This window comes from Dasypus novemcinctus, chromosome 21, assembly GCF_030445035.2.
Source record: "Dasypus novemcinctus isolate mDasNov1 chromosome 21, mDasNov1.1.hap2, whole genome shotgun sequence".
NCBI classification, from domain to species: Eukaryota; Metazoa; Chordata; class Mammalia; order Cingulata; family Dasypodidae; genus Dasypus; species Dasypus novemcinctus.
Genome location: NC_080693.1, coordinates 59,610,490 through 59,634,961, shown reverse-complemented (window position 1 = coordinate 59,634,961; position 24,472 = coordinate 59,610,490). Strand labels below are relative to the sequence as shown.

Here is a 24,472-nt window from a genome sequence, read left to right as displayed (position 1 = left end):
TGGGTCTTCCGGACGGAGTCGGGAAGAGCGAGTCAGGGATTGGCTTATCTGGCTTGGGCGGGCTCCAGGAAGGTTCAATTGGTACTAGGCGAGCTCGTCTAACCGACGCGTCTGTGGAGAGGTGGCTAGGTCTTCCATCCGTCTCGTGATTCCCGCCGGTTTAGTCGTTTTCAGGCTCCTCGAGCCCTTGTCACGAACGTCGCCATGGAGGTGTCACCACTGCAGGTACAGCTCGCGGAGGGGGCCGTGTCGTGGAGCTTCAGCGCGTCCAGGCATCCCTTCGGATGCCAGTGAGCGGTGAGGGCTCCTGAGCGCCGGCGTCCGCGCGGCGTCGGGACTCCTCGAAGGGCTGAGTGTCCATACTCCTGTCGAGCCCCATCTTCCTGGGCTCTGGGTGATCGTGAATTAGGTGAAACCCCTTTATGTTGCTAGAATTGAAGTGTTACCGGCTAAACTGGCTTCCAGGGCGTTGTATTTTATTTTACTGTTTCTAGGGGCAGGGTTCAATTCGTTCTACGGTAGATCTGTATTATAACGGGCCGTGTGCGGCTTTTAGTATAGCTCCAGCTTTCCTCGCCTCCCCCCGGGGAAAAGCGGAACTGAATGTGTCTGATCGTGGAAGGTACAGAGCATGGCACAGCGTTCCCAGTCGAGGAGCTGGCAGACGCGAGTTGCTCAAAAAATGCCCTCCTTGTGCTCAAAACGTGAATGCGGCCAGATGATGGGGCTGGTATACTCTCCCAAAATGCTGCTGCAGAACTAGAATCTAGTATGTGCTTGGGACATAGTATGCACTTAGTAAATCATTGTGAACTAGTGTTTTTTTACCGACGACTTCTAGAACAGTGTTCAAGGAAAATGTTTCCATATCAGATATACTTGGATGTCTGTTTAAACTGACACTTGGAAACCAGTCTTTAATTGCCATGTCTGTACAAAACTAGGTAAATTTCACCAATACCTACCAAAAGACTGCAGTTTGTTCTAGTGTGTGTAAGCATGTCATTATGGTAGACAATTTTGTTCATAGTTTCTGATACACCTATGATTAAAAAAACTATTTTCTTCAATTTTTAATTGCTAGCCTGTAAATGAAAATATGCAAATCAACAAAATAAAGAAAAATGAAGATGCTAAGAAAAGACTATCTATTGAAAGAATCTATCAAAAGAAAACACAACTGGAACATATTTTGCTCCGCCCCGACACCTATATTGGCTCAGTGGAATTAGTGACCCAGGTAAAACAAGCTAATTACATGCAATTACTTATTCAAGTATGTACTTTTCCTCTTGTACTTTGAGTGTCACTGGAACTAGCCTAAGTAATTATATGTGTTCTGTGGTATTTAATCAAGACGTTATAGTAATAGTGATGTTAAAACATGAAAATAATTATACTTCTTTGCCTTATTTCTAGCAATTGTGGGTTTATGATGAAGATATTGGCATTAACTATAGGGAAGTCACTTTTGTTCCTGGTTTGTACAAAATCTTTGATGAGATTCTAGGTGAGTAAATTCTTTTATATAAAGATCTACATATAAAACCTTTGATAAGAAGTATCTTTCCTACCAGAAACCCGCTGTAGCCAGAGGTCCTGTCAAATCAAACAATAGTTGAGCAAAGGTGGGTTGGTCTCTTGAGTCCAGGAAATTGAGTTCTTTCCTAGAAACAGTGCTTTGACCAAAAATTTCCTAAATTAACAACCTTGTTAATGCTGCTCCTGGGCTATTTGGGACATTTTTTCCTAAATCTTTGAGTTAAAGAATGTTTTAAAAAATACTTTCTTACAAATATGTATTTTATTTTTTTCAGTCAATGCTGCAGACAACAAGCAAAGGGACCCTAAAATGTCTTGTATTAGAGTCACAATTGACCCGTAAGTCTTTTGCTTAACCTTTTGTTTAACTTGTTATTGTTATTCTTGGTTGAATTTACTTTACTAGTGAAGTTTGCCTGTTTGTTTGTTTTTTTTAAGTGAAAGTTTGCAAAACCACTAAAATGAATAAGCCTTATGGTGCCCAGTACCTAGAACCAACATTTATTGACATTTTACCATATTTAGTCCATCTATAAATATTGCTTTCTGAATAATTTCTAAATAAATTATGGATATTATGACATTTAACCTCTAAATACTCCAAAAAAGCATCTCCAATAAAGAAATGACCTAAGAGTTTTGGAGTCTAGGGTTTTAAACTTTTTATCATAATGCTATTCAAATAGTAAACCAGCAGGTGGTGGTAGAGAATAATTTTAGTCTTTTTTATAGACAATATTAAGTATTATTTAGAATAAGAACCATGGTGTCTACCCAGCTATAACTAAAATATGATCTGTCTGGGAATTAACCTAAAATAATAACTAAAAGATTAATTTAAATAAGTTTGCAGCTTTCTGTTAGCCTGCTGGGCAGTTTATGATTGATATAATATTTTTGCCTTTTATATTTGTTTTGCTATGTGACTTGTGGATGGAAAAGCTAAGGGACCTAAGAGAGTACAAATGGTCCTTTGAAAAGCAGTAAAATAATAGTTTCCATTTTTTGTCTTTTTCTTTCCATTTGGCTTAAATCATTTCCCTTTGTTTATGGTGATATTTTAAAGCTTCCTGTTTTTTCAACATTATCAATGTCTGCCCAGATGTTGGAAAAGGCTGTGTTATTGTTGTTGTTGTTTTATCTTCCTTTTGGCATTATGGACACTCCTATTTCAGCATGATGGGAAAAATAGTTCATGCTGAAATTTCAGAATGTGTATATGAAAAAAGTCATAAATTGAGGTTTGTGAATTTATATATTTAAAATATTAAGCATTCGTTTTATCTTTATTTTACAATAAAATTTTCAATCTTCTTTTAGGGAAAACAATTTAATTAGTATATGGAATAATGGAAAAGGTATTCCTGTTGTTGAACACAAAGTTGAAAAGGTGTATGTCCCAGCGCTCATCTTTGGACAGCTCCTAACTTCTAGTAACTATGATGATAAGGAAAAAAAAGTAACAGGTAAGGTACTAAAGAAACTAAAGAACATATCCTCATGAAAAAATATATGTCTTTTAAATGACTCTCTGTGAGGGTTAAAAATAAGGAAATAAAAAAACAATAAAAAAAGGAAATCTCCATAATTTAATAGTTTTGCTGGAATGGCAGGCCTCATCCCCTCCTGCCAGTGATTAAGAAGTAAGGCTGTTAATCAAATAACAATATAACAATATTTTTTTTTTAATTTGCTCAGGTGGTCGAAATGGCTATGGAGCCAAATTGTGTAACATATTCAGTACCAAATTTACTGTGGAAACAGCCAGTAGAGAGTACAAGAAAATGTTCAAACAGGTAAGTAAGTAGATACTTTGTACCTTGGTTATAAATTGGACCACAGCAATTTATAATGGCAGTAATGGTTAGTTCAATTTAATATAAACTATTAAATCATGGGAAAATATTCATGAACATCTATAAGTTTATTATCTGAGGACTTGTCAGTTTGCATTATTTAGTTCTAGTTTGTTTGTGAAGGAGGTAACTTGAATTTTTCACCTTTCTTATTCTTAACTTCCATAGACGTGGATGGATAACATGGGGAAAGCTGGTGAGATGGAACTTAAGCCCTTTAATGGAGAAGATTACACGTGCATCACCTTCCAGCCTGATTTGTCTAAGTTTAAAATGCAGAGCCTGGACAAAGATATTGTTGCACTGATGGTTAGAAGAGCATATGATGTTGCTGGATCCACTAAAGATGTCAAAGTTTTTCTCAATGGAAATAAGCTGCCCGTGAGTATTTTCCTGAGTGGTAAGGGTAATGAGGAACTTTGTGATCCTGTCAAGTATAGAATTGATTTTCTATGGGTTTTTTAATTTTATTTATTTTTTTGTTTTTTCTTATTAGAGAAGTTGTGGGTTTACAGAACAATCATGCATAAAATATAGGATTCCCATAAAAACCACCAACACCTTGCATTAGTGTGGAAGATTTATTACAATGGTGATTACACATTCTTATAACTGTACTATTAATTAAAGTCCCATGGTTTAACTTAGGGTTCACTGCGTATTATAGTCCCATGAGTTGTTGTTTTTTTTTAATGTATTTCTCTCCCATTCCCCCCCACCCCCATTTCTACTCTCTGTGTCCATTCGCTGCGTGTTCTTATTTGTCCGCTTGCATTTTTGTCAGCGGCACCAGGAATCTATGACTCTTTTTGTTGCATCATCTTGCTGTGTCAGCTCTCTGTGTGTGTGGTGCCACTCCTGGGCAGGCTGTGCTTTTTTCACACGGGGTGGCTCTCCTTGAGGGGCGCACTCCTTGCATGTGGGGCTCCCCTACGCAGGGGACACCCCTGCATTGCAGGGCACTCCTTGCACTCATCAGCACTGCGCGTGGGCCAGCTCCACACAGGTCAAGGAAACCCCAGGTTTGAATCCTGAACCTCCTATGTGGTAGGCAGGTGCTCTATCAGTTGAGCCAAATCCACTTTTTTTTTTTTATTCTGATACCCTATACAATCTAACATTTGCCTTTTATAATTACATTCAGATGTATATGTCAGTGCTGCTAATTGCATTCACAATATTGTGTTACCGTCACCACCATCTATTACCAAAACATTTCCATCATTCCAAATAGGAACTGTATTAGTCAGGGTTCTCTAGGGAAACAGAATCAACAAGGGATATCTGTCAATAGTAAGAGATTTATCAGAGTCTCTCACGTAGTCGTGGGGATGCACAAGTCCAGGTTCCGCAGGCAGGTTGCAACCAGGAGCACCAGTGAAAGTCCAGTGAAGATTCTCGATGAGTTCTGGGAGATGTTGGCTGTTCAAAGACAAGCTGGGAAATTTTCTCTCAATGCTAGAATCTCTTCCCCTTTTAAGGGATTCAACTGATTGGTTTAAGCGTCACTCCTTGTTGATGGCAATCTCTCTGATTGATGTAATTATAACCAGCTATCTCTCTCTGATTGATGTAATTATAACCAGCTATCTATGATTTACCACTGCAGTAAAGTCAATGGTACCTAAAGTCCATAAATGCCCTTGTATTACAGTTAGCCCAGTGCTTGCTTGACCAAACAACTGGGCACAGTTACCTGGCTGAGTTGACACAGTAGCCTAACCATCATAGGAACCCTTTTTTTTTTTTTTCATTTTTTAACTAAAGATGCATACACTATACAATCCATGCAAATGATACAATCAATGGCTTTCAGTATAATTGCAGAATTGTGCATTCATCATTACAATCAATTTTGGAACACTTTCATTGCTCCAAACATAAAAAACAAAAGAAAAAACCCTTACCCTTTGTTCCCTCCTGCCTCTGACCCTTAGGATTGGTGTAGTACTTTTGTTAAAATTATTGAAAAAATATTACACTCTTATAGTTAATCATAATCGATAATTTACATTATTTGTCTTTATTCCCATATACCATCCTATTACTAACACCTTATAATAGTGACATACATATATTATGGTTCATGAAAGGATGTTCTTATTAACCACAGGTATCATCCACAACAGGGAATCTTGTACTTTTTTTTTTTTTTTAAGGTACTAAGGCCAGGAATTGAACCCAGGACCTTGTATGTAGGAAGCCGGTATTCAACCACTGAGCCACATTGGCTCCCCTGAGTTAGGCTTGTTGTTTGTTTTTGTTTTTAGAAGGCACCGGGAACCAAACCCGGGACCTCACCTGTAGGAAGCAGGTGCTCAGCTGCTTGAGCTACATCCGTTCCCCCCTGTACATTTTTTTCCCCCTGTACATTTTAAGACTTTACTTCCCATTCCCTATCCCCACCCCATCCCCTGATAACCTGTATTTTTGCTTATTCTAATTGATTCAAATCAGTGAGATCATAAAATATTTGTCCTTTTATTCCTGGTTTATTTCATTCAACATAATGTCTTCAAGGCTTATCCATGTTGCATGTATCAGGACTTCATTCCTTTTTTTGACTGAATAATATTCCTTGTACGTGTATGTCTCATTCTATTCATTGGTTGATGGATTGTTTCCATCTTCTGGCAGTTGTAAATAATGCTGCTATGAACATCAGTGTGCAATTTATCTTTTCAAGTTCCGGCTTTCAATTTGGGTGTATCTTCCGGGGTTTTTTTATACCATTACCTTTAATTCCTGTATAGATAAAAGGATTCCGAAGCTATGTGGACATGTATTTGAAAGACAAAGTAGATGAAACTGGCAACCCATTGAAAATTATCCATGAACAAGTAAACCATAGGTGGGAAGTGTGTTTAACAATGAGTGAAAAAGGTTTTCAGCAAATTAGCTTCGTCAATAGCATTGCTACTTCCAAGGTAATTTTATTCTTGAATTATCTTTTATATATAATTTGTCTTTTCGTGTAAGTGTTCTTTTTTTTTTTAATTAGAGAGGTTGTAAGCTTACAAAATAATCACTCATAATGTGCAGAATTCCCATACATCACCCCTCAATCATATAAGTGTTCTTATTACTGTTAATATATAAAGTGAACTTTGATTGTTTGTCTCCTTCAGTATAAACGAAGCTAAATTAACTTGGTTTTGGTTGAGTTTTGTTTTTTTTTTTTAATGTTTAAATATTATAATTTTGAGGATTTGGAGTTTTATAAATTGATATTGTTTCCTCATCAGGGTGGCAGGCATGTTGATTATGTAGCTGACCAAATTGTGACTAAACTTGTTGATGTTGTAAAGAAGAAGAACAAGGGTGGTGTTGCAGTAAAAGCTCATCAGGTATATTTTTTGTACAGTTTTCTTTTTCTAAAGTCAAGGGAGAAGTGAAATGCTATAAATAAAGCATTTTTAGTGATTTAATAATCAACTTTTACTGCAGGTGAAAAATCACATGTGGATTTTTGTGAATGCCTTAATTGAAAACCCAACCTTTGACTCTCAGACAAAGGAAAACATGACTTTGCAGGCCAAGAACTTTGGATCTACATGCCAATTAAGTGAAAAATTCATCAAAGCTGTGAGTACTCGGAAATAAAAATAGAAGCTCCTTTATTTTTTCCATTGCTTTGCAAAAACAGTGATTCTTCCTATACTGTACTTCTTCCTATTCTTCCCAATCTGATAAGAAAAATAAAAACCAACTTTTGCCTCACTGGTTTTACCATCTTTATACTTATGTTTCTCAATACGTTTCACCATTCAGCTTATATTGCTTCTAAAGATTTATTTTTTTTATTTATTTCTCCTCTCCCCTCCTCCCCCCCCCACCCCAGTTGTGTTGTCTGCTCTCTGTGCCCATCCGCTGTGTGTTCTTCTGTGACCACTTCTATCCTTATCAGCACTGGGAATCTGTTTCTTTTGTTTTTTGCATCATCTCATGTCAGCTCTCCATGCGTGTGGCGCCGTTCTTGGGCAGGCTGCACTTTCTTTCACGCTGGGCAGCTCTCCCTACGGGAGCACTCCTTGCACGTGGGTCTCCCCTACACAACAGACACCCTAGCGTGGCACAGCACACTCCTTGCGCAGATCAGCACTGCGCATGGGCCAGCTCCACACGGGTCAAGGAGGCCCAGAGTTTGAACCGCAGGCCTCCTATGTGGTAGGCGGATGCCCTATCCATTGGGCCAAGTCCACTCCCCCTTATATTGCTTCTAAACTCAGCCTATTTAACTGTTTACCAAACATCTTCACTTTAATCCCCTAAAGTTATTCTCAATGAAAGTATCTAAAACTGAATTCTCGATACTCACTGACCCCCATACAATGAACTCCTCACCCTACAAAAAACAAAGCTGTTTACTATCATAGTAAAATGTACCAGTCAGCCATTAAGTTGCATAAGCAAGAAAGATGGGGGCCTTCTCTTTATCCCCCTCTCCTCTCTAATCCAACCATTAAGAATCATCTCTTGAATACCTCAATAGCCTCCCACATCATCTTTTCTTATTTACTGTAATGGGTTCTAAATCTTCATACCTCTTCAATCCTTTCTCTGCAATGCTCTTGGGTGACCTTTTTATTTTAAAACACACATTTTTTGTCCTCATTTACGTTTTTCTAGAAGATACTGGGGATCGAACCCCGGACCTTGTACATGGGAAGCAGGCACTCAACCTCTGAGCTACACCTGCTCCCCAGTAAAGGCTCATGTTTTTCATTTGTTTGTTTGTTTGTTTTTAGGAGGTACCAGGGATCAGTCCCTGTACCTTGTGTGGGAGAAGCAGGCCCTAAACCAATTGAGCTACATCTGCTCCCCTCCATCATTTAGGTGTTTTTCCCCCCAAAGATTTACTTATTTATTTCTATACCCATCCTCCCACCCCTGTTGTCTGTTCTCTGTGTCCATTTGCTGTGCATTCATCTATGTCTTCTTGTCTTCTCTTTAAGCAGCACCAGGAACCAATCCTGGACTTTTGGAGTAGGAGAGAGGCACCCATTCTTTTGCACCACCTCATGTCCCTGGTCTGCTGTGTCTCTTATTGTCTCTCCTCTATGTCTCTTTTTGTTGCATCATCTTGCTGCGCCAGCTCTCCCTCAGGCCAGCTTGCCTCACAGGCCAGCACTCCACTCAGGCCAGCTTGCCTTCACCAGGAGGCCCCAGGAATCAAACCCTGGCCCTTCCATATGGTAGATAGGAGACCAATCGCTTGAGCCATCGTTTACTTTTGAATTTTTCAGGGACTTTCACTCTGAGGGAAAGTCCAGATTTCTTAATTTGGCCAAGAAGACCCTGCCATAATCTAACTCCTTCCTATATCTTCTACCTCATTTTGTGACACTTTTTCCTTTGTTGTCTTATCTTCAGTTGGGCCGTCTTTCAATCACTCAAATGCATAGTTCTCTTCCTTAACTTAGAGCTTTTTCACATGCTTGTGCCTTTGCCTAAAATACTTGTCACCTGACCAACTACTATAGGTCTTTTTCCCCACCTTTTTTTTTTAATTATCTTTTTTTAAAGTAAATAGATCACACAAAATGTTACATTAAAAAACTACAATGTAAACCACTATCCATGTGGTGCAGCAGTGCTCCAAAATGTATTCACCAAATGCAATGAATGTGCCACGATGATGATAGAGGTTGTTGATGTGGGAGGAGTGGGGTGGGGGTGGGGTTATATGGGAACCTCATATTTTTTTAATGTAATATTTTAAAAAAATAATAAGGAAAAGAAAAAAAAACATGAGGTTCCCATATTCCCAACTCCCCATCCCCCTACCCCATCAATTTTTTTTAACTATGTTTTTTTTTGAAGATACATGGATCTCAAAAAATGTTACATTCAAAAAAATTTAAGAGGTTCCCAATATAACCTTTACCCTACTATAGGTCTTGAATGTCATTTTCCTAGGAAAGCGTTCACTTTCTAGCCTTTCCCCCCAACTAAGTTGATTCCAATATAACATTGGACATACCTTATTTTTATTATATGTAGCATACTTTTCACTTATACATAACATTCATCACATAACATTTTATTGATGTCTTCCCAGTTGTGATTTAAATTCCATGAGAACAAGGACCATGTCTAATTTGTTTTAACCACATCTCCAACAAATAGTCCATACCTGGCACAATATTAATACATAGTAAATATATGAATGATAAAATGGAAACTACCTCTTCTGGTGATAACCTAATACTGGAAAATATGTCACCGTCTATTCAAAATTCTAATCTTTTTCTGACAAACCCCTTCTCTAACATGAGTCTCACATTTTCAGGCAATTGGCTCTGGTATTGTCGAAAGCATACTAAACTGGGTAAAGTTTAAGGCCCAAGTCCAGTTAAACAAGAAGTGTTCAGCTGTAAAGCATAATAGAATCAAGGGAATTCCCAAACTTGATGATGCCAATGATGCAGGTATACATTTAATGTTTCAAAACTTTAAACCTTGCAATTCAGTTATTTGTTTTATTCATTTGTGGTTTTTAACTATAAAAATGTTTTTCCAGATATCAAAGTAACATTCATTGTATAAACTTAAGAAATACAGAAATTAATCAATTAAAATTACCCACCATTGTTTGTTTTCTATCCTTCCATCTTTTCACTATGTGTTTGTGTCTAAAATATTTAAAAAGATAAAATGTCGACCATTATATATTCTTTTTAAAATTTAACAGCATATCATAAATATTTTTTCCTTGGCATTTAATATTCAAAAGAGCAACTTTGTTAAAATTGAGCCAGTTCCCTGTTATTGACGATGGAGACCATTTCCAATTTTTGGCTGTTGTAAATAATGCTAAGATGATTACCTTTTGTGTATAAAACAAGACTATTATGTAGTGATCTAACAAATATTTTAATATAGTATGATCAGATGAATATTTAGCAGCAATATAAATATCAGAAATTAATATAAGAAGATAAGGTATTTTTTATTTACTGTGAACTTTAACAGAAATATATAGTTACTTATTCTATTTTCACTTCTAAGTTAACTTGTTATGATTTGTAAATTATTTGTGTTTTATACAAATCTATTAACAGCATGTCTGAAATTAGTATTTTGAAGTTAAACTATGCTAATATTAATTTGTGGATTTATATTTTAGGGGGCCGAAATTCCACTGAATGTACACTTATCCTGACTGAGGGAGACTCGGCTAAAACTTTAGCTGTTTCAGGCCTTGGTGTGGTTGGGAGAGACAAGTATGGGGTTTTCCCTCTTAGAGGAAAAATACTCAATGTTCGAGAAGCTTCTCATAAACAGGTAGAATATAAACTATCTTTATATTCCAAATCTAGTTTATAATGTAGGATTTTGTGTTTGTAATTCATCCCTTCATTGAGCATTTGGAAATATATTTTAGACATTTTGTTGTTGTTATTTGAGAATTGAGTGCATTCAATCGTATTTTAACAGACCTGGCCTATTGAAGTATATAGGCTAATAACTCAAAATACTAGAGCTCAAAAAAACTCTAGCAACATATACTCTTTTATTTTTTTGTTCTTTTGAAATTTATAAACAAAACATTACTTTTTTGGTATATGTCCATTTCAGATCATGGAAAATGCTGAAATTAACAATATTATTAAGATTGTGGGTCTTCAATATAAGAAAAACTATGAAGATGAAGATTCATTGAAGACTCTTCGTTATGGGAAGATAATGATTATGACAGATCAGGTCAGATTTGTTATCAAATATTTTAGATAGTTAAACTAAATGTTTTAGTATTGACATTGCTTTCCAGCCATGACAAGAAATTACTTAACTTGGAGCTTTATTCGTTATCTCTAATCATATAATCAAGTTTTATGTTTATATCATATGTATATTGTAGCTTAAGGGAGTCTAGATTTGAACAGCCTTTTCTTATTCCCAAGAAAATTTTTTGAGAAATTAATAGTTTCAGTCATAATTTCTTTAATTTCTATACAGTTTTCTTGTGCTGTGGCTTATTCTAGGACCAAGATGGTTCCCATATCAAAGGTTTGCTGATTAATTTTATCCATCACAATTGGCCGTCTCTTCTGCGACACCGTTTCCTGGAGGAATTTATCACTCCCATTGTAAAGGTAATCTCTAAAGTACTGTAAGGCATATTAAGGTCCTGCTCCTCAAACCTGGATATACATTTGACCCCAGAAATGTGTGATGGGAGGCCGAGAACCCAGGAGTGTGCAAAGCCACAACAGTGTGCTCTTTACCGCAGGTATCTAAAAACAAACAAGAAATGGCATTCTATAGCCTTCCTGAATTTGAAGAATGGAAGAGTTCTACTCCAAATCATAAAAAATGGAAAGTCAAGTATTACAAAGGTTTGTAATGAAACCAATATAGGCTTTCTCATTTTTGTTATATGCTTTTGTACAAGATTATATGGGTTAACCTGGTACTCATGGTTTCTTAGGTCTAGGGACCAGTACATCAAAAGAAGCTAAAGAATACTTTGCAGATATGAAAAGACATAGGATCCAATTCAAATATTCTGGTCCTGAAGATGATGCTGCAATCAGTCTGGTGAGTTTAAGTTGTATTTCATGCATACATACATACTGTTTTTAGAAATTACTGCTTCAGCTAGTCAATTGGAACATTTAAATTTTATATAATAGGATGTTTCTAGTAAGCATATTCCATTTTGGAAAACTGTATTTGTTGATGTTGTTTATTTACTTATTTGCTTTTTATAGAAGAGATATTTTGAAAGCTATTAATACCAGTGTCATCTTTTTCATCTTCTTTGTAGGCCTTTAGCAAAAAACAAACAGATGATCGAAAGGAATGGTTAACTCATTTCATGGAGGATAGAAGACAACGAAAGTTGCTTGGCCTTCCAGAGGTAAAATTTTTAAATATATCCTACAAAATGAATTCTCTTATTTGACATTTTAGGAACATTATTATAGCAAATTAAAAGTTAGTAAGAAGTTTTCAGTTAAAAAATTTAATATAGTAGATTATTGTAGGAATATTCTTATTTTTATTTACATCATATACATAAATGTTTGGGGCATGAAAGATCACCAAGCAGTGCACATTTTTTTTCCTAATTATGCACCAAATAAATTTGCTTTATCTTTAAAACATATAAATAGTTAGGCATAATTCTATACTTTTGAGAGACTTAAAAATTATAGTTTTTAGAGGTTTGTTGGTTTTGGTTTGTTTTTATGTCAAGCATCATTAACACCAGTGGTCTTTTTTTTTTTATTTTAATAAAACTCTAAAACTCATCCTTCAGGATTACTTGTATGGGCAAGCTACTACATATCTGACATACAATGACTTCATAAACAAGGAACTTATCCTCTTTTCAAATTCTGATAATGAAAGATCTATCCCATCTATGGTGGATGGTGAGTTCCAATTTGTTGTTCTTATCAGTATAGAAATCAGTGTGGTTAATAGAGAATACTAATGTTTGCTCTTCTTCCATTCTGAAGGTTTGAAACCAGGGCAGAGAAAGGTTTTGTTTACTTGTTTCAAACGGAATGACAAGCGAGAGGTGAAGGTTGCTCAATTAGCTGGGTCAGTGGCTGAGATGTCCTCTTATCATCATGGTGAGGTAAATACACAATACATATTGTTTCAAAAGAAGATTGTAGTAGGAATATTTACTAAGTCAATCTCCACACATTTTGAGGCAAAGAGTATGAGCTAATACAGCCATGATAGAGAACAATTTGGTAAAATCTATTGAACTGTAAAATGTGCATATCCTTTGACGTAATCCTTTTCCTAGAACTAATCCTACAAGCATACTGTTGTTCAAAGATGTTTAGCAATGTTTATTATAACTTTATGATGTCAGAATTTAGACATCCAAGTATTCATCAACTGAAAAATTTATATGAATTGTGAGAAAGGCACTTTTGCATGGAATCAGTGATACAACTTAAGTAATTTATATGTGACATTGAAGAATGCCTATTGTCTCTTACCTGGAGGGAAAAAAGAGGGGGTGGAGGACAGAAAATTCAGGTAAAGCAAAATGGTCTAGAAGGATATTCTCCAAATTGTTAATTTTGGTTATCCCTAGGAATTGGAAAAGGCAATTTTTATATTTTACTTGGTATATGTCTGAATTGTTTGACATCACGTGATAACTGTCTCACTTTTTGCTTTAAATCAGAATAATTCCTATCTTCAAGGTAATCCCAGTTTAGCCAAAGGGCCAACATATATATATATACATAGAATAAAGTGATACATGCTATAATAGAAATCAGCAGCATTACAGCACAAAGGAGGAAGTATTCTGATAAGAGGAGAGAAAGGGAGACATTTGAGCTTATGCCTTCAAGGATGAATAGAATTTATACATAGAAATTAATGGAAAGACAGCACCCTGAACTTTGACACAGAAGTCTTATGTTTAGGTACTATTTCTGCCATTTTTCTGCTATTTTGTGGGGCAAGTCACTAGAAATCTGAACCATATAAAATTAGCATTTTAGCAAAGCTTAATCATAACAATGTATATGTATTATTAAAAGTTTACAGATCACATTAATGACTTTTTTCCTTCCCCAGATGTCACTAATGATGACCATTATCAATTTGGCTCAGAATTTTGTGGGTAGCAATAATCTGAACCTCTTGCAGCCTATTGGTCAGTTTGGTACCAGGCTGCATGGTGGCAAGGATTCTGCTAGTCCTCGATACATCTTTACAATGCTCAGGTCAGTATGCCTTCAGTTTCTAGTAAAATTGTCATTTTGATTTCGATGCAATGTAAGATTTAGTTGACTGAAAAAAAACAAAAAAGTAAAAATGCAATTAATCATAATTAATTTTTCATGCCAGTGCTGGAATCATTCATTTTTTTAAAAAATTAGAAACTAGTTCATTAAAGTTTAATTTGTGACTCTTTGCAATGAGCAAAAGGTCAAAAACTATTTCAATTTGATAACCATAACCTTTGTCCCTTAGAAGCACTGTTTTCTTGCCAAACTGTAAATGTTTTTACTTCCATTTCTTATATTTTCTTCTCTTTTCTTTCTTTATATAGAGTTACAATTCTCAAATAGGGTAGAGTTTGCCCCACAGAGAGCAATTGGCAATGTCTGGAGTCATTTTGATTGCCATGACTAGGGGTATGGGGCTAACTGGCATCTAGTTAACAGAGGCCAGGGATTCTGCTAATTATCTTACAAAGCACAGGACAGCTCCCTACCACAAAGAATAATCCCACCCAAAATGTCAATAGAGCCTAGGCTGAGAAACCCTGATACAGAGGTCAGGTCTGAATAAAGAGCTTAATTCTTTCCAAATACTGCAATTGAAATTTTACTTCCTTTACAAATCTATAGAAAGTACATTATAAATGGTCAATTTTCAGCTCTTTTATTCAATCTTTCTGCAACATTCTACACAGTTAATCACTCCATCCTCCTTGAAAATCTTTCGTTATTTGGCCTTCATAATACCATACTCTATTGGTTCTCTTCCTCATTAGTCTTCTTTACTGGGTCCTTCTTATCTTCCCAGCTTCTAAATACTGGATGCTGTAGGGCTCCTTCATCAGACTTCTATCTACTATCTAAACTTACTTTCCAACTGATCGCCTATCCATCCAGTCCTATAATTATAAATCTCCAGACATTTCTTCTGAACTCTAAACTCATGTGTCAATTGTCCTCTCTACATTTCCCACTTGGATATCTAAAAAGTATCTCAGGGAAGCAGATTTGGTTCAACTGATAGAGCGTCCGCCTACCGTATGGGAAGTCCAGTGTTCAAACTCAGGGCCTCCTGACCTGTGTGGTGAGCTGGCCCATGCGCAGTATGGATGTGCACAAGGAGTGCCGTGCCACGCAGGGGTGTTGCACACATAAGGGAACCTTACGTGCTAGGAGTGCACCCCGTCAGGAGAGCCACCCTGCACTAAAAAAGCACAACCTGCCCAGGAGTGGTGCCACAAACACAGAGACCTGATGCAGCAAGGTGACACAACGAAAAGAGATGGATTCCCGGTGCCACTGACAAGAATGCAGGCGGACACAGAAGAACACACAGCGAATGAACACAGAGAGCAGACAACAGGGGAGGGGGGCGGAGAAAAATAAATAAAATAATAAATCTTTAAAAAAATAAAAAGTATCTCAAATATAAGTCCAAATTAAATCCTTTGTCTTCCTGTTCCAATAAATGGAACTCTATCCTTCTGATCATTCCAGCTAAAGGAAGTCACTCTCAATCTCTTTTTTTCACACTTGTGTCCAGTCTGTCAGCAAATTCTATGGCCCCTGCATCAGAAAAATTTCCAGTATCTGACCACTCTCATTGCTGCCACCTTGGTCTAAGATTTGTCTAGACTTTTGTAATAGTCTTCCATTCTTTTTCAATTATTTAAAAATCGGTCACTCTAGCCCAGAACCTTTCAACTGCTTCTCTGCTCAAATGTTATGCTCTCAGAAAGTGTTTGCCTTTCCTTAGAACTCCCTTAATCACTCTTACCTGTTTTACTTTTTTTTCTTAGCTCTTGCCTCACTGCTGACAAAATGTATGTTTATTGTCTATCTTCCTGTACTGGAATGTGAGTTCCTTGAGGGCTGAGACTTTGTTTTATTTTTCTGTCCCAGTGCCTAGCACAGAAAATACTCAATAAATACTTCTGAATGAAAGTCAAGGTTATTCTCATGTGTAGGTATGAGATAACACATGTCCTTTCTATGAAAGTTAAATGTCAAAGCTAGTGTTTTTGTAAGATAACTTTTTTTTATTCTTTAGTCCCTTGGCTCGGTTATTATTTCCACCAAAAGATGATCATACGTTAAAGTTCTTATATGATGACAACCAACGTGTTGAACCTGAATGGTATATTCCTATTATACCGATGGTACTGATAAATGGTGCTGAAGGAATTGGTACTGGTTGGTCCTGCAAAATTCCCAACTTTGATGTTCGTGAAGTTGTGAATAACATCAGACGTTTGATGGATGGAGAAGAACCTTTGCCAATGGTAACTATTCTGAGTTCCTTTGGAATCCTGGTTTCTCTCTGGTTTCAAAAAGGACACAAATATAATAAAATTTATTTCATACTTTAATATTAGATTTATTAAATGTCTTGGTATCACACTTAAAAAACATTCTTTTTTAAAATGCCAATTTAGCTTCCAAGTTATAAGAACTTCAAAGGTACCATTGAAGAGCTAGCTTCAAATCAGTATGTGATTAGTGGTGAAGTGGCTATTCTTAATTCCACAACTATTGAAATCTCAGAGCTTCCCATCAGAACATGGACCCAGGCAAGTAATGTGGATTTCTTTTTTGATTTTGTGATAAGAGAGCAAACATTTTTGTACTTATCACTTGTTGAATATTCAGGAGCATACGTTTTAGAAACTTATGAAAGGATTATTCTTTCTCTAGACATATAAAGAACAAGTTCTAGAGCCCATGTTGAATGGCACTGAGAAGATGCCTCCTCTCATAACAGACTATAGGGAATACCATACAGATACCACCGTGAAGTTTGTTGTGAAGATGACTGAAGAAAAACTGGCTGAGGCAGAAAGAGTTGGATTACACAAAGTATTCAAACTCCAAACTAGTCTCACTTGCAATTCTATGGTATGTCTCATTTTGTGAGAGATTTATATGTTCCAATTTATATTAAAGGTTAATATCAATTTTAAAAATATATCAGGCTAATTTTATATTTTCAATGAATAAAGTCATTTCTCTAAAACTTTTAATAAAGTTCAGCCAATTTATCTATTCCTGGCTCTAACCTTGTTTTCCCTTTTTAGGTGCTTTTTGACCATGTGGGCTGCTTAAAGAAATATGACACAGTATTGGATATCCTAAAAGACTTCTTTGAACTCAGGCTTAAATATTATGGATTACGAAAAGAATGGCTTCTAGGAATGCTTGGTGCTGAATCTGCTAAACTCAACAATCAGGCTCGCTTTATCTTAGAGAAAATAGCTGGCAAAATAATCATTGGTATGTTTTTGGAATAATAACCTCCTGTACTAAAACTGGAGCCATGCCAGATTTCCTTTAAACCAGGGGTTCCTTAACCTTTTTTGTTCCATGGACCCCTTACGAAGTCCACACTGTAGTGTGTATTTAATAAATATACCACAGCCACACCAACACATCCCCACAAGAATAATGTTTTTTCGAATTTCAATTCAAACTCAGGACCCCTTGTTAAGAACCCCTGCTTTAAACCTTTATGAGAGTAATGGTGGCAGGGTGCAAAATCCATTTAGTTGGTTACTTATATAAACATTACTTTCAAAGATCTGATTAGATATTTACAGTTATGGCTTTTGTAGATTGAGCACCTTGAGAAATCAAGATTAGTTGACACTTAGATAGGAGAATAGAGAGCTAGAAGAGGACACTGAACATAAGAGAAGCAGAGATAATAAGTCTGAAAGGAGGAAGGAAAAAAAAAGGAAGATGATTATGAATGGCTTTAAGTAAATTGTATATCCAAGATCTAAAAGAGGAATGCCTTAGGATTGTCTTTAAGCAGTTTTGGAGACAACTAAATCAGGGTTTAAGTCATCAAGAAGAAAATCATTTTGACTGAAGCCTAATATAAGAAGAAGTTAAAGAGAAATTGCTCAGTTCTGGCCAAGGCTAATTAGGAAAACCAGGTAACTTATTATAGTAGTGAGTCTTAAGATGTGATAACATCTGGGAAACAGATGTGGCTCAAGCAATTGGGGTCTCATCTACCATATAGGATTTAATACCCAGGTTCTCCTGGTGAAGGCAAGCTAGCCTGTATGGTGAGCTGCCCCATGTGGAATGCTGCCCAGCACAGGAGTGCTGGCCCATGCAGAGAGCTGGCACAGCAAGATGACACAACAAAAAGACACCGAGGAGAGATAGTAAGAGACATAGTAGAACAGGAAGCTGAGGTAGCACAAGAGAGTGATCACCTCTCTTCCACTCCTGAAGGTCCCAGGATCAGTTCCTAGGGCCACCTAATGAGAATACACGCAGACACAGAGGAACACACAGTGAATGGACACAGAGAGCAAACAGTGTGGGAGAGGGATAAATAAATAAATCTTTTTTTTAAAAAAAATGTGATAACATGAACTACTGGTGATCACAGGATAATTTCCTAATAGTAAACAGATATTTTTAACTTAACAGTTACATTTTCATGAATGTTAAGGAAATGTAAAACTAGCACATGGACCCTTTAGTTTCACAAATATTGCATAATGCAAGGTTAAAATTATTAATGTTGGACATGATTCAAAAATTACTCATTCTGTATATAGCTGGAACTGTCGGTATCTCTCAGTGTAATAAATTAATTGCAGTGGACATTGGAAGAATAATAAGTACATAAAAAGAAAATGCATCATGGGTGACCAGTCAGTAGAAATAAGTTTTTGAGTGGGTGGCACTAAACATTTGTCTAATCATATGGTGAAACAAACAAACAAAAAACTAGGAAGTGTAATTGAGGTGTAGAGGCTTATCTTAGAAATGAAAGCTTTGATTTTGTTATGACGTTCTTTTGTTTTTAAGAGTTATGATTAGATCACAAACTCATGTTTTGACTGCCCCCTTGTGGGGATTTATATTTGTCAAAGATTTAGGGGAAAACTTGCCTGTATACCAAGATATATAAATTTATCCAAGACAGAAAAGATTTAATTTCCAATTTTAATCTTTTGACTTAATATGGTAAAACCTTACCCTTTTCCTAAAATACAATTCAAAAACCATTATCTGTTTGTTTGTTTTTTTAATAGAAAATAAGCCTAAGAAAGAATTAATTAAAGTTCTAATTCAGAGAGGATATGATTCAGATCCTGTGAAGGCCTGGAAAGAAGCCCAGCAAAAGGTAATTTCTTGGTTAGCATTTTTCCCCATTGTTAAACACTGTACAATCTAATATCTGTGTTTCACATTTTGTATGAAAGCTACAATTTAATTCCTCCTTTAGATTCCAGATGAAGAAGAAAATGAAGAGAGTGACAATGAAAAGGACACTGAAAAGAGTGACTCTGTAGCAGATTCTGGACCAACTTTCAATTACCTCCTTGATATGCCCCTTTGGTATCTAACCAAGGAGAAGAAAGATGAACTGTGCAAGCTAAGAAATGAAAAGGTGAGTTGTTATTGGTTGCTTAGTTATGTTCTGATGGTGAAAGTAAAAACTTAATCATCTTCTCTATGAGAATGCTGTTTGTGCACATAAAATAACCCTTAATTTTATGATTATCTTATGAAGGAGCAAGAGCTGGAAACATTAAAGAAAAAGAGTCCATCAGATCTGTGGAAAGAGGACTTGGCTGCTTTTATTGAAGAACTGGAGGTGTGCAGTTTATTATGCCCATGTTAGATAGAGCTTTTCTTAATGAAATACTGAGTTTCAGCAATAAACCTCTTTGGAAATAGAAAGGATATAGGCAATGTAAGGATACATTTCAAGATAATACGTTAAAGAACAGATAGTTAGATTAAAGTAAATGATGCTAGGAAGCAAACTGCCCAGATGTTTTTGGGTAAAGAGAGGAAAGGGCAGGAATTGATTTTAGTAAAAGGAAAGACCCATTGGGATGGAGAAGATAGAGTATTTTAATCAGTTGATTGATAATTGTACAATTGTACATTACTGATATCACATCCTTTCTCATTTGAGTTTTTTGTTTGTTTTATTTTTTGTTGGTTGGTATTGTTTGTTTGTTTTTTGAGACACCAGGGGCCAGGGATTAAACCTGGGAACTCATGTGGGAAGCTGGCGCTTAGTCACTGAGCTGCATTGGCTTCCTTGAATTGGTTTTTTTTCTTTGTTTTGCTGGTACATTTTTTGTTTTTTCAGGGGGCACCAGAACTGAACCCAGGACCTCCCATGTGGGAGGTGGGTGCTCAACTGCTTGAGCCACATCCACTCCCTTGAGTTTTTTATATATATGTATTTTATCCTTAACCTTGTTCCCCCTTTGTTGAGGATAGAATGGTTAAGAGCTTGAATCAGGAGTAGAACCCAATCTTTTGTCTCCACACTCCCTTTTTCAAAGCAAGCTTTACTTAACACCCGCACTAGTAATGATGGGATATACTTGGTTGTAGGAATTTATTGCAAATTTATCTTAATATTGTAGCAAGTTGAAATTGGTTTAACTGTTGCTTATTATTCTATCCCTATAAAGTAATGCAGATGTTATAATGTCTTTGGTAGCTTATAAACTTGCATTCTTATATCCCTTTTGTAGGTTGTTGAAGCCAAGGAAAAACAAGATGAACAAATAGGACTTCCTGGGAAAGGGGGGAAAGCAAAGGGGAAAAAAACACAAATGGCTGAAGTTTTACCTTCTCCGAGTGGAAAAAGAGTCATCCCACGAGTGACCTTAGAGATGAAAGCAGAAGCAGAGAAGAAAATTAAAAGGAAAATTAAGGTGATACTCTTTTTTTTTTTTTCTATTTCTTTCTCTCCCCTCCCCCCCAGTTGTCTGCTTTCTGTGTCCATTTGCCGTGTGTTCTTCTGTGACCACTTCTATCCTTATCAGCAGCACCGGGAATCTGTTTCTTTTTGTTGCATTATCTTGTTGTGTCAGCTTTCCATGTGTGGTGCCATTCTTGGGCAGGCTGCATTTTCCTTCACGCTGGGTGGCTCTCCTGAGGCACACTCCTTGCGTGTGGGGCTCCCCTATGTGGGGGACACCCTGCATGGCACGGCACTCCTTGTGCGCATCAGCGCTGCACATGGGCCAGCTCCACACGGGTCAAGGAGGCCTGGGGTTTGAACTGCAGACCTCCCATGTGGTAGGCAGACACCCTATCCTTTGGGCCAAGTCTGCTTCCCTAAGGTGATACTCTTAAAAACTTTTAACACATAAAACACAGTAAGTATAATATTTCCACTTAAAACTGAACAAAATTTTTTGGCAGTTGTCTTCTAAATAGCTAAGTATTGATTCATATTATTGCATTGTCTTTTCTCTGATGAAAGACCTAAAATTTGTTTTTCAGATAATCCAGGCATTTAAATTGTTGCACATTGTTTTATAAATTTGCATAAAGATTTTTTTAAAAGAGATTTAGGAATCTGAATTTATAATTTAATTTTATAAATTTTATAAATTAAACTGATATACTTGACAAAATTGAGGACTACAATCTAATTAACCTACTGTATAAGTACTTTTTTTTTAACAACCTCCCCCCACCAGTGTTTGCACACGCTATCTGCTCTCTGTGTCTGTCTGTTATGTGCTCGTCTTCTTTTTTAGAAGGCACCAGGAACTGAACCTGGGACCTCCCATGTGGAAGGGGGGCACCCAATCACTTGAGCCACCTCTGCTCCCTGTACAAATACTTTTGTTACAAATTATAGTTATAATTAACTACTTATACACTCTCTAATCCCCTAGTTTAGAACTTATCCTATAATTTAGCCATAACTGCCATAACTTTCCTTTCTTATGATCCTGTTGTTTTTAATGTTTAAGTATCTTTAAAAAGTCATACCTGCACCTTTATTCAGAGCTCTAAACCAAAACCTACAGAAAAATCACAAATTGCGTTTGACCATTATATATATGGTCTTTGTGTATGTATGTACATATATATATATATGTCATTCCAAATCTAAGTTGACAGAATTCAACAGTTGTTATCTTGCTCTCCTTTAGAATGAAAATACTGAAGGAAGTCCTCAAGAGGATGGCGTGGAACCAGAAAGCCTAAAACAAAGATTAGAGAAGAAACAAAAGAGAGAACCAAGTAAGTTAAAGCATTTTAAAGAAAATGGTATAAGGTTGAGACTAGACTGGGATTGTTACCAATCTGTTGTCCCACATAGATATTCAATAAGTTTGTTTTGCTTTGTTTTGTTATTTGAGAAGTCCTTAGTCTACAAAATAATTTTTTATTGAGTTGAAGTGATTAACATGAAAGAGAAATATATCTGAAGTATACTTGAACCTCTTTAATATTGTTCTTAGGATTTTATTCATTTTAGAAGAGATCATCTTGTAATCATTTGGGGGCTTTGTTTTGTTTGTATTTGTGTTTTTTTTTGTTTTTGTGTTTGTTTTTTTTTGGTAAACTGAAATCTACTTAGTTGGAATCTAGGAAAACATTTAATTTATTAAAGTTCACTATGCAGCCAATCATGAATTCTAGTATATAAAGCTTTTTGAGGGCAAGAATCACATCTTAGTCGTGTTATATTATCCCTAGAGTTCAACATTGTGCCTGGCATATAGTTAAAATTATAACTCAGTAAATTATAGTTAAATATAGTTAAAAATAACTCAGTAGAGTTGATTATGCCTTTAATATCTACTGACTTAGAACATCTCTTTATTGAGATAAAATTCACTCATTTAGACTCTACCATTCAATAGTTTTAGTGTATATTTAGAGTTTTTAGAACATACCCCCATCTTGCCACCACCAGACCTAAGCAACCACTTTCAGTCTATAGATTTGCCTCTTCTGGACATTTCACATAACTGAAATCACAATATATGTTTTTTTGTGTTGTTGGGTTGTTTTTTTTTTAAGTGATTTCCCCAAACCCCGAACCCACCCCTTTGTTGTTTGTGCTCTCTATGTCTATTCGCTGTGTGTTCTTCCATGTCTGCTTGTCTTTTTTCCTTCTCATTTTTCTCTTTAGGAAGCACCGGGAACTGATCCCGGGACCTTTGGTGTGGGAGAGAGGCACTCAATTGCTTGAGCCACCTCATCTCTCTGGTCTGCTGCATCTCTTTGTCTCTCCTCTGTGTCACCCTTTGTTGTGTCATCTTGCTACGCCACCTCTCCATGGCCTTGGCCACCAGGTCTCCATAGTATAAAACAGCTTGCCTTCACCAGGAGGCCCTAGGAATCAAACCTGGGGCCTCCCATTTGGTAGACAGGAGCCCAAGCATTTGAGCCACGTCTGCCTCCCTGTGTTGGCTTCTCTTACTTAACGGTGTTTTTAGGAGACAACCATGTAGTAGCATCAGTACTTCATTCTTTTTTGTTGCTGAATAATATTCCGCTACCCGTCTTTTATTTATTTATTCATCAGCAGATGTCATTTGGGTTCCTTCCACTTTTCAGCTATTATGAATAGCACTGCAGTAAACATTCATGTACAAGTTTTTAGGTAAACATATGTTTTCATTTTCATGGATATGTATCTAGGACTGGAATTGCTAGTCATTTTGTTAGTCTATGTTTAACCTTCTGAAGAACTGCCAAACTATTTTCCAAAGTGGCTACACAATTTTACATTCATGTGAGGGTTCCAATTTTTCCATGTCCTTACCAACACTTGTTATTATCTTTTTGGTTACAGCTATCCTGGTATGTGTCCAGTTTGCCTATGTTTTCTTCATCACTTGCACTTATGTCATATTTAAGAAGCCATTACCTTATCCAAGGTCGCAGATTTACTCCTCAATGGTTTCTTCTAAGTGTTTTATACCTTAAGCTCTTTACATCTAGATCTATAGCCCGTTTTGAGTTAGTTTTTGTGTATGGTATAAGGAAGGGACCTAACTTCATTCTTTTGTATGTGGATATCCCATTGCCCCAGCACCGTTCATTGAAAAAACTGTTCTTTCCACACTGGGGAAAGGGTCTTGGCACCCTTGTTGAAAATCAACCCATCATAAATGTTAAGGTTTATTTATGGACTCTTAATTCTATTCCATCGACCTATATGTCTACCCTCAAGTTGCTATCCATGAAACTTGATAATGTATGCTTAATTCTGTAAGGAATACAAAGATAAATAAAACAAATGGAAAAATCCTAGTATTAAAAAAGTTGTTTTGTGTATGCCATGCTCCGCAAAATTATGTATCCCTATAATTCAACACTCATTTAACTTTAAACCTAGCTAGCAATTGTTTAGTATATAATATAAAATCAATGAATCAGTTAAGTATTTTGAACATCCATGTTCCCATCACTGTATGAAATATTATAAGGGCACAAGAAGTGGGAGAGCATGCCATTTATACTCAAGATGTTTATCTTGAAAGAAAATTAAGCAGTTTGTACTAGTCCATTGCTAGGATTTAGAGCAGGGGTTCTTAACCTTTTGTTCCATGGACCCCTTTG

At 36.4% G+C, this 24,472-nt stretch overlaps 1 protein-coding gene across 2 annotated transcripts in view; it reads left to right on the top strand.

Annotated features, from left to right (window-relative positions):
- TOP2A (DNA topoisomerase II alpha) overlaps positions 1 to 24,472 on the top strand; it is a 31,038-nt gene continuing 6,566 nt past the window's right edge. The window contains exons 1-29 of one of the 2 annotated variants that reach the window (XM_058284226.2): positions 1 to 225; positions 1,085 to 1,240; positions 1,420 to 1,510; positions 1,818 to 1,881; positions 2,863 to 3,008; positions 3,241 to 3,338; positions 3,567 to 3,779; positions 6,152 to 6,325; positions 6,644 to 6,745; positions 6,846 to 6,983; positions 9,691 to 9,829; positions 10,528 to 10,685; positions 10,980 to 11,105; positions 11,387 to 11,497; positions 11,635 to 11,740; positions 11,833 to 11,942; positions 12,172 to 12,264; positions 12,667 to 12,781; positions 12,869 to 12,990; positions 13,959 to 14,107; positions 16,158 to 16,389; positions 16,543 to 16,677; positions 16,802 to 17,002; positions 17,182 to 17,377; positions 19,162 to 19,253; positions 19,356 to 19,520; positions 19,644 to 19,727; positions 20,629 to 20,811; positions 22,048 to 22,138. In XM_058284226.2, coding sequence (XP_058140209.1) covers positions 205 to 225; positions 1,085 to 1,240; positions 1,420 to 1,510; positions 1,818 to 1,881; positions 2,863 to 3,008; positions 3,241 to 3,338; positions 3,567 to 3,779; positions 6,152 to 6,325; positions 6,644 to 6,745; positions 6,846 to 6,983; positions 9,691 to 9,829; positions 10,528 to 10,685; positions 10,980 to 11,105; positions 11,387 to 11,497; positions 11,635 to 11,740; positions 11,833 to 11,942; positions 12,172 to 12,264; positions 12,667 to 12,781; positions 12,869 to 12,990; positions 13,959 to 14,107; positions 16,158 to 16,389; positions 16,543 to 16,677; positions 16,802 to 17,002; positions 17,182 to 17,377; positions 19,162 to 19,253; positions 19,356 to 19,520; positions 19,644 to 19,727; positions 20,629 to 20,811; positions 22,048 to 22,138 — 3,811 coding nt within the window. In that variant the 5' untranslated portion in view covers positions 1 to 204. Of the gene's footprint in view, positions 298 to 1,084; positions 1,241 to 1,419; positions 1,511 to 1,817; positions 1,882 to 2,862; positions 3,009 to 3,240; positions 3,339 to 3,566; positions 3,780 to 6,151; positions 6,326 to 6,643; positions 6,746 to 6,845; positions 6,984 to 9,690; positions 9,830 to 10,527; positions 10,686 to 10,979; positions 11,106 to 11,386; positions 11,498 to 11,634; positions 11,741 to 11,832; positions 11,943 to 12,171; positions 12,265 to 12,666; positions 12,782 to 12,868; positions 12,991 to 13,958; positions 14,108 to 16,157; positions 16,390 to 16,542; positions 16,678 to 16,801; positions 17,003 to 17,181; positions 17,378 to 19,161; positions 19,254 to 19,355; positions 19,521 to 19,643; positions 19,728 to 20,628; positions 20,812 to 22,047; positions 22,139 to 24,472 lie in introns of both variants that reach the window. The other variant, XM_058284227.2, reaches the window with a different exon arrangement.